This window comes from Propithecus coquereli, unplaced genomic scaffold (assembly GCF_000956105.1).
Source record: "Propithecus coquereli isolate 6110/MARCELLA unplaced genomic scaffold, Pcoq_1.0 Scaffold223, whole genome shotgun sequence".
NCBI classification, from domain to species: domain Eukaryota; kingdom Metazoa; phylum Chordata; class Mammalia; order Primates; family Indriidae; genus Propithecus; species Propithecus coquereli.
In genome coordinates, this window is record NW_012147523.1 from 5,422,753 (window position 1) to 5,433,259 (window position 10,507).

The following is a 10,507-nucleotide window of genomic DNA, read 5'->3' on the forward strand; positions in this document are numbered from 1 at the left end:
TTTCATTTTGTACCAGTTTTGGAAAGTTATATTTTTCAAAGAATTCATCCATTTTATCTACATTGTTGAATTTATTGAAAAAATGTTCACAATATTTCCTTATTATCTTTTTAATGTGTATAAGATTTATAGTGATAATGATTCTTTCATTCCTGATACTAGCAGATGAAGTCTTAGGTTAAGGGATAATTATCCAAGCATTTTTTAAACTAAAAAATGAGGGTGAAAACCCTTAAATGTTCAACAATAGGGATTGGTAAAGTGAAATACTTTGATATCTTGACAGAATGAACTACTAGTGACCCTTAAAATTATATTAAAACTACAATGAAATATTATTACATATTTACCAGATGGTCAAAATTGAGATGATTTGACAATAAAAAGTGTCAGTGAGGATGTGGACTTTCATTCTGGAAAGTTTTAACTGCAACTTTCATTCAGCTAGAACATCTCACTCCATTGTAGTGGTAGTATAAATTGGTGATTAAAAAACTGTGTGGCAATATCTACTAAAGCTTAAAATCCACATACCTATGATTCAGCATTTCCACCCCTTGATATATATATCAATTATAAATCTCTGCATACGTTCAGCAAAAGACATGTAGAAAAATATTCGTGGTAGCTTTACTCATGTTATTTCAAATTAGAAATAACCCCAATCACCATTAATAGTAGAATGGATAAATTATGAGTATATTCATACATGGAATTCTGCACAGCAATGAAAAAGAATGGACTATTGATACATGCGATGACATTGCTGAATCTCACAGGCATTATTTTGTGAGACAGAAGACAGACACAAAACAATTCATACTGTGTTTCCACTTATATGAAGTTCAGGAAAAGGCAAAATTAATCTGTAGTTTAGAAGTCAGAATAATGGTTACTTATGGATGGGGGTGGCGCTCAAAGTAAAAATTGAGACCAGTTAGAGGTGTAGGCAAGCACTTCATTCACTGCTATGCAATAGGGAGCACACGAGGGAGAGTGACTTCTTGAGCAAAATTTAGTTGGAATTTTTTAATTGGGTCAAGGATCAGGGTAGAAAAGTAGGGGGAAAGCAAGTTTGCTGATTCAGGTCCTAGAAGCAATGGCATCTAATATCACTGAGTCTTCCTAGAGTCTAGATCTTGATTTCTATTTCTCAACATTCCTGTGATTTTTGTGGCCAGCAAGCTCTGAATCAGGATGGCCCATAGAATATGCTTACAATCATCTGTTCCTTGAAATTTCTTGTTCCTTGGAATATTTTCTACTTTTCTCAGACCCTAAAACTCTCTTTAGGCACAGAAATTCAGTTCAAAGTTTATGAAAGAAGTACAGCTTTCACAAAGGTATTAGGACATAAGAGAGCCCAGGATGTTGGAAATATCTTGTATCTTTATCTAGAAGGTTACAGGGGTATATACGTGTGTAAACATTCATTGAGCTGTTCATGTAAGATTATACATGATAAACTTAACTAAATTTGAAAATGAATTTATATGTACATTTAATTATACAGAAAAACATTTCTATTACATTGTTGAGTGAAAAAGGCAAATTATGCTACAGCATTTCTCCCTGAACTCATTTTTACTAAAAAAAAAAAAAAGTTTATATGTAAGAAGAAAGAAGACTATAAGACTATACTCCAAAATATGAGATTGTGGACGAGTTTTGTTTTTTATTTTTCCTTGTTTGCATTTTCTAAATTTTCCGTAATGCCCAAGTATCTGAGGCAGTCCAGAGTCTTCTCCAAACTCCCACAGCTCCCAGGCTCAATAGCAGTAACCACGGCATTCACAACCTATGACGCAGTGCATTGGCAACGCCATCAGCTCTACCAGTGAGCCAAAAGTAGCCGTCTTCATCCATGATCCCTCTGTCCCCTGTGAGGTAAAGCATTTGGCTTCTTGCTGAAGCATATTCCTCCCAGCTCACCTGATAGAATAACAAATCCAGAAACCTAGATTTACTTCCCTTCCACAGTCATTTAATGGTATGAATTGAGGACTACAGCTAGCCTCAAAGGGAGATAGAGAAAAATAACACCAGATCCCCACTCTCCAGGGACTCTCCACATAGAAAACTCTCAACACACACAAAGGTCTTTGCTTGGTCATCTTTCTTAATTTCAGTACCTTTTTTTTCCCCAGCTGGAAATAGGAATAATGATGGCACTTTACCCAGAGGTTTGTTCTGAGGCTTAAATGAGACAATGCAAGCATAGCATTTAGCACAGGGCCAGGTACGGTATGTGTAAGGGATGTTGGCTACTGCTTTCTTAGGCTCATCATCTGTCAAATGCAGTCACTGCTCCCTGTCTTTGAATTGTGCCTTTTATTTTCACACTGCCCATGACTAACATTCCATCAGAAGGTGGTTTTAGCTTAAAGTTCTTACACCAGAAACACATGAACGTGATTAGTATACAAGCCCCTTTGCATGAGGCAGACCCATTTTGCTTGATCATTCTGTGGAGTATCTGCAGAGTCTAACAGTATTTGACTCTGACTGCCATAGAAACCGCATGACATATTTGTCCAGATTCGTATATCTAATGGGCAATCTGCTTATTAAAGTTCTAATGAACTTCAATAAAACACTGTTTAAGCAACTCATTCTCAAATAGCCCAATAATCCCAGTAGGTATATGAGATATCTATATCTCTTCTTTGGAATCTCAGTCTTATGGGTGAGAAAGATATTGTTGAATCTCAGTATATTTAAGTTGTCTTGTCAAAGTTTGGAAATATTAAGCATTATCCTCTTACAGAAATTTTTAATATTAAAATATTTAATTTTTTTTGGCTAGGCTTTAACTCAAATACTCCATAAGAAATACTCAATGAAGCATTTAAGGAGTTAATAAGGATGCTCATTAAAGCAGTATTTACAATATAAAACATTGGAAATAACCAAAATTTCCAACAATAGTGGATACGTTAAATAAATCATAATATTCCATTTGATAGGATACTGTGAAATTATTAAAAATGTTATATAAGATACACTAATATCTGAAGATCATAAGTAAAAAAGCAGGCTTCACAACAGCATATAGAATGTAATCCCAATTTTATAAAATAATACATATGCATAAAAAATGATGATATATACCCACCAAATGTTAACACTGGGTGATAATAGTGGCATTATGAGTGAAAAGAATTTTCTTCTTTGGTCTTTTTCTATATTTTTCAAAGTTTTCTATATTGGACATACATCAGTTTTATTATCAGAAAAGGCTGAATAAATTAAAAATATATTTAAAAAATAATTAAAAGATAGCTCTCCTTTATAGAAAAAAATGGGCAGTTCTTTATAGAATAGTGCCACCTAATTAATGTATAAGAAATAGCAGTTTGAACATCACCATTCTATACTCCTATTTTAATAATTGGTTCAGAAATAATTGGTTCAGAAAAGAATCTATGGATGTTAAAATCATTGTGTGAAAGTTGATTGGAGAATAAAGTATTCACAGAGTTTCAAACTATTACCCCACAGATTACTTACTAATTAAAAAGAGGAAAATGTACCTTTACAATAAAGGGAAATGGCAGTCACCTCCTGAACCAAAGAATCAAAATTGTCCACACCCAAAGTGAGACAATACAGTGTTTCCCAATATAAGAAAATAAGAAATATACATCACCTATGTAATATTCTTGCCAAAAATGTCTATCCTAAAGCTCATTACAAGGAAATAATAGGTAAATCTAGACAAACACAACAGGACTCTACTCTTCAAAAATGTATGTATCATGAAAAACAAAAAAAGGCAGCGTGAAAATTTTACATAAAAATAAAGAGATGTGAGAACCCAAATAAATGTACGAACCTTGATTGAATTCTGGATTTTCAAAAGCTATAAAACACATTTGAGTACAATTAAGAAAATCTAAATATGGACTATGTAATAGATAATATTAAAGAATTATTTTTAATTTTCTTAGATGTCATGATAGTTAAGAAGGATGTTCTTATTCTTAGGAGAATCATGCTGAAATATTTAAGGGCAACGTATTGTGATGTCTGCTCTTACTCCCAACTGGCTCATCAAAAATGTACAAATATAAAGTTAATGAGGCAAAATCTTAATAATAGGTGAATATAGGTGAACAAGGTAGAGATAGGTGTTCATTGTGCTATTATTTCAACATTTTTGTAGATTTGAAAATTTGAAAAGTTAAAAGTTGGAACAAAAATATTTGGAAAATCATAAAGTACCCTACAATTATGGCACCATGATTAATAGTAACAATGAAGTATCTAGAAAAAAATTAAATTCCCCTTACCATGTGTGGACAGTACACAGAGGCAGGTTGGTTTAGTGTTATACAGACTGCAATATTTCCTTCTTCCCCTGTAGGCAGGATATTTGAGTTTTCATCCACAATCTGAAATTAGGTAAACCGTTAAAGGAATTTTCCTTATAAATCATTTGTACTGTTCTTAAAAACACCACAATGTCTAAATTTAAGGCTACTATCTCCATTCAACATGCCGGGAAGCTGCTTTGTTATGCACCTAGATACCAGGCAATCTAAGAGACAGTGTGGTTTAGTGGTCTGTGTGGGGGTGTCAGGGTTGGAAAGATCTGGGTTTCAATCTCCACTCTCTGTCATTTTTTGCCCTTGAGAATATTGAATTTTTTACTTCTCTGAACCTCAATTTCCTTATCTAGAAAATTGGAGTTTTAAAATATACTTACTACACAGCTTTGTTGTGAGGATTAAATAAGATGATATGGGTAAGGGCCCCAGTGCCTGGTTAGTACAAAGTTATAAGAACATCAGCTTCTAGGAAAGGCCTTTCAAACCAGAACACTTAATTCACCATCTACTGTATGGGAAAAGAAATATAAAAAAAAATTTAAAAACAGAGATTTGGCAGTTTTGTTACAGTCTGGGAGGTGGTGCTATTTTATTCCTATTAAGGGTTAGAGGGCAGGTTAGGAGTAAGTAAAATACAAAAATATTGAGTTATTTTAGCTGACCAGCTTCATTATTGACCTAAAATACAAGGCATGACCATGAAGTAATGTGACAAGAGTTAAAAAATACACTGAGCCCCTAGCTCAATTTTGAGGGCTATAACTTTCCAAGTTGTCACTTTGGAAAGTGATATTCATACTTATTTTGAATTTATTATCCTTATTAAATACTTTGGAACTTTTCCATAGGATCTGCCAGCCCTGAGGGCCAGAAGGTCTTCAGGGGTAGTATATCTTCATACTTTGAAGGCAAACTTTTACTCTTTGAGGAAAAAAAGAGGCATCAAATCTACTAAATTAGGTAAATTATCTGTATAATACATTTTTTTTTTTTTTTTTGAGACAGAGTCTCACTGTGTTGCCCTGGCTAGAGTGAGTGCCGTGGCATCAGCCTAGCTCACAGCAACCTCAAACTCCTGGGCTCAAGCGATCCTCCTGCCTCAGCCTCCCGAGTAGCTGGGACTACAGGCATGCGCCACCATGCCCGGCTAATTTTTTCTCTATATATATTTTTTTAGTTGTCCAGATAATTTCTTTCTGTTTTTAGTAGAGACGGGGTCTTGCTCTTGCTCAGGCTGGTCTCGAACTCCTGACCTTGAGCGATCCACCGGCCTCGGCCTCCCAGAATGCTAGGATTACAGGCGTGAGCCACCGTGCCCGGCCTGTATAATACATTTTTAAATGAGATTTTTAAAAATTGATTTTCTTGTAAATGGAGTGTTTGTCTTAATTTTATTTTTGGATTGTTCATTGATAGTATAGAGAAATACAATTAATTTTTTGTATATTGATCTTATATCCTGCAACTTCAATGTACTCATTTATTAGCAATAATAGTGTATGTTTGCATGTGTAGGTTTTATGTATTCTTTAGGATTTTCTCTGTGTAAGAAGATCATGTCATCTGTGAAAAGAGATAGTTTTACTTCTTTCTTTCCAATTTGGATGCTGTTTCTTTTTCTTGCCTAATTGCCTTAGATAAAACCTCTATGTTGAATAGAAGTGGCAAGAGTGGCTATCCTTGTAAATTCCAACTTGAGGGGCGGGGGTGTGGATACTTTCAGTTTTTCACTATTAAGTATGATGTTAACTGTGGGTTTTTTGTAGATGCCATTTGTCACATTGAAAAAGTTCCCTTTTATTCCTGGTTTGTTGAGAATTTTTACCGTGAGTGGGTGTTAAATTTTGTTTTTGTGTCTATTGAGATGATCGTGTGATTTTTGTACTTTATTCTACTAATATGGTATATTACATTGATTTTCATATTTTGAATCAACTTTGTATCTCTGGAATAATCCCACTTGGCCACAGTGTATAATTCATTTATATGGTGCTAGTTAGGTTTGCTAGTATTTTGTTGGAATTTTTGTATCCATATACATAATGGATATTAGTTTGTAGTTTTCTTGATCGTGCTGTCTTTGGTTTTGGTATCAGGATAATCCTGGACTCATATTATGGCCTCATTTGGAGGCCCAGCCAGCCTCCAAAATCCTGATCTCATATATTTTTGGAAGAGTTTATGAAGAATTAATGTTAATTCTTTTAAAAATGCTGGATAGAATTGACCATCTGGGCCTGGGCTTTTCTTTGTGGGAAGTTCTTTTTTTTTTTTTCCTGAGGGGGTAAGGAGTAAAGTTATGATACTTTGTATTGGTAAATTAAAAAATATCTCTTCTGTCTTCCCCCTTTGTTTGTTCCCTCTGCTCCTTTCTTGCCTGAATTTAAAAAACTACTTTATGGAGGTATAATTGATATTACATATTTACTGTATACAACTTGATGAGTTTGAAGATAAGTATACATTCATAAAACTATCACTACAATCTATGCCATAAACCTATTCATCACCTCCAAAAGTTTTCCCCTACCCTCTTATTTATTATTATTATTAGTATTGTTATTATTTTGGTAATAATACTTAACATGTTTATACTCATAGCAAAAGTTTAAGTATATGATACAATATTGTTAACTGTGGGCACTATGCTGTACAGTAGGAGTTATTTATCTTGTATAACCAAAACTTTGTATCCTTTGACTAATTCTTCCCCATTTTCTCCTTCCCCCAGCTTCTGGCAAATACTAATCCACTTTCTACATCTGTGAGTTAGACTATTTTAAATTCGTCATATAAGTGGTATCGTGCAGTATTTGTCCTTCTGTGTCTGGCTTATTTCACTTAGTATAGTGTCTTCCAGGTTCATCCATGTCTTCATAAATGACAAGATTTTCTTCTTTTCAAAGGCTGAATAATATTCCATTGTCTGTATTTACCACATTTTCCTCATCCATTCATCCATCTATTGGCATTTAGTTTATTTCCATGTCTTGGCTAAATAATCCTGCAAAATGGGAGTACAGATATCTCTTTGAGATTCTGATTTCAATTCCTTTGGATATACATCCAGAATTGGGATTGCTCAATTATATAGTAGCTCTATTTTTAATTTTTTGAGGCACCTCCATGTTGTTTTCTACAGTGGCTGCACCGATGTAATTTCCACTAACAGTGTACAAGAGTTACCTTTTACCACATCCTTGACGACATCTTTTATCTTTTGTTTTTTTGATAATAGTCATTCTAACAGGTGTGAAGTGATATCTCGTGGTTGTGATTTGTATTTCCCTGGTGATTAGTGATATTGAACACCTTTTCATATACTTGTTGCTCATTTGTACATTTTTTTTGGAGAGATGTCTATTCAGTTCCTTTGTCTATTTTTAAATCAAGATATTATTAGCTTTTGTTATTGAATTATAGGAGTTCCTTATGTATTTTGAATATTAACCTTTTATATCATACCTCTATAGGGTTTGTAAGTATTTTCTCCCATTCTGTAGGTTGTCTTTTCATTTTGTTGATTGTTTCCTTTCCTGTGCAGAAGCTTTTTAGTTTGATGTAATCTCACTTGTTTATTGTGCTTTTGGTGTCATATTCAAAAAGTCATTGCTAAGGCCAATGTAAAGATGCTTTTCCTCTATATTTTCTTCTAGCTGTTTTACAATTTCAGATCTTAGTTTAAACCTTTAATCCGTTTTTAGTGTACCGATTAAGACAAGGGTTCAATTTAATTTTTTCACATGTGGACATTCAGTTTTCCCAGCACCATTTACTGAAGATCGTTTTCCTATCACGTATTCTTACCACCCTTGATGAAGACCAGTTGACTTTACATACATGGGCTTATTTCTGGGATCTTTCTTCTGTTCCATTGGTCAATATATCTGTTTTTGTGTGACTACCATACTATGTTAATTACTGTAGCTTTGTAATGTATTTTATAATCAGGATGTTGTGATACCTCCAGTTTGTTCTATCTCGTTAGTAAAATTTGTATTCATTTCCTAAATTATTTCTCTGGTTTCTTTGAGTTGGTTTTCCATTTTCTCTTGGATCTCATTGATCTTTCTCACAATCTGTATTTGGAATTCTTTACCTGTCATTTCAGTCCTACCAAGCCAGAAAGTCTGCTTGTGGGGGAGAGGCAGTCTGGGATTCACAGTCTGGTAGGCAGGAGTGGGTTTTGCTCTTCTCCCTCTTCTCTTTCCCAGTGGATGTCCTTCCAGTGTCTAAGCACGAGCAGCAGCCCAAACTGGCTGAGCTCCCCAGCAGTGGCATCAAAGACTGGGAACTTCCCTGTCCAGGATCCTGCCCAGGACTGAAAGCATAGCTTTCCTATGGGGGGAGGGATGCTCCACCAGTACACTGCGTTTCAGACCCACATCACACTCTCCTTTTAGTTCTGCCTGTATGGGCTCCCTCACCTCTCAAGATTAGTTCACAAATCTCCCCTCTGTGCCCTCGAGCAATATGATTGAGTCCTGCAAGTACAGGATCTGGCCTGTGGGCCTGTCCTCTGATCCCCCAGGTTCAATCCCTGACCATGTCAATGAGAAGCATGCTGGTCTCAAGTTGTCTTTGGAGTGCTCAAGAAGGCTTAATGTCCCTCCACTTTGGGGTATGCCCTGCTCTGCTACAGCAGCCAGGCGAGTAGCACAAGAAGAGCCGGCAGGCAGGGAACTCCAAGTATGAGCACCCCTGGGTCTGCTTCAGGTCTTTAAGAGGAAAGGTGTGAGCCCCACTCTCTGTGGAAGCCTCGGTGTAGTAGTCATGCCAACAGAGGGGAATCAGCCAGCCACTCCTAAGAGCTCCAGCTCAATTGTCCCTTGGGCACCCATGCTGAATCATGTAGGAACTGTCATGGTTGCATCAGCAGCTGTGGGCAGGGAATGAGAGGAAGAGAAGAGTCTTAATGAAGGAGAGCTGGCATTCCTGTCCCCTTTGTCCCAAGAGTCTCCCCTGGCTTGCCGCACTCTCCTCTGCACTAAAGGCAGCCAGCCCTGAATGTCCAAGCTCTGGGATCACACAGATCCCCAGAACCCCAGTCTCCTGTGGCCACCACAGTCTGGGCAGGCATTGGGAAATGTTTGAGTGGGGACCAGTGACAAGAAAACTAAAGGTATGAATCTCCCTGGGGAAGACAAAGGCACACAATGGGTAGAAAAGCAATATGGCACTCACCACCTCAGCTCAGCTCTGTGGTTAGTGGTAGTGACCCTGAAGGGACTGGCAGCCCAGTGCTCTGTTCTCAAGAAGCTCCCAGTTCACTGGCAGCAGTAGCTTTTGGACTTGTGATGGTAGAGGGGCTCTCTCTCCAACAGTGTCTGGAACCTGCAGTCTGCCAGAGGTGTGGAGGAGAAAAAACAAACAACCACACCTACCCTTTCCACAGGGCTTCAAATTCCTTGGTGAAATTCTTGCTGAAATTTTGCTCCTTCTTGTTCTGCTCTGCAACTTCTTCCTGTGGAATTTCTGGTAGGTTCTGGCACTTTTCCTTCAGAATTACACCTGGGCTATGTTTTTTCCACCTAAAACTTTTCCTTCTTTCTGAGATGATCTGACAACTGATGTCTCTAGTCAGCTATCTTGGCTCCCCTCCTCACACTGGGATTTTAATAGAGATTGCATTGAATCTCTAGATCATTTTGGGTGGTGTGGACAATATTAATTCTTCTAGTTCATGAACATAGGATGTATTTTCAGTTATTCGTGTTTAATTTCTTTCCTCGGTGTTTTATAGTTTTCAGTGTACAAGTTTTTCACCTTCTTAGTTAAGTTTATTCCTAAGTATAAAGTATTCCTTTTTGATGCTACTGTAAATGGAAATTTTTTAAATTTCTTTTTTTTGGATACTTCATTGTTAGTGTATAGAAACATAGCTGATTTTTGCATGTTGATTTTGTTTCCTGGAATTTTGCTGAGTTCATTTATTAATTCAGTTTTTTGTGGAATCTTTAGCATTTTCTATATATTTACAAGATTATATCATCTACAAACAAAAATAATTTTACTTTTTCCTTTCTGATTTAGATGCCTCTTATTTTGTTTTCTTGCCTAATTGCTCTGGTTAAGACTTCCAGTACTATGTTGAATAGATTTGGTGAGAGCGCACATCATTTTCTTTTTGAGAACTTAGAGGAAAAGCTTTCACCAATGAGTAAGATATTAGCTGT

The 10,507-nt window shown here is 36.2% G+C and overlaps 1 protein-coding gene across 1 annotated transcript in view; it reads right to left on the bottom strand.

Annotated features, from left to right (window-relative positions):
• Window positions 1-1,650: 1,650 nt before the first annotated feature.
• ACSM6 (acyl-CoA synthetase medium-chain family member 6) overlaps window positions 1,651-10,507 on the bottom strand; it is a 25,847-nt gene continuing 16,990 nt past the window's right edge. Inside the window, exons 10-11 of the mRNA XM_012644965.1 lie at window positions 4,293-4,394; window positions 1,651-1,932 (exon numbers count right to left, since the gene is read on the bottom strand). Of these exons, the coding sequence (XP_012500419.1) occupies window positions 1,792-1,932; window positions 4,293-4,394 (243 nt within the window). The 3' untranslated portion in view covers window positions 1,651-1,791. The remainder of the gene's footprint in view (window positions 1,933-4,292; window positions 4,395-10,507) is intronic.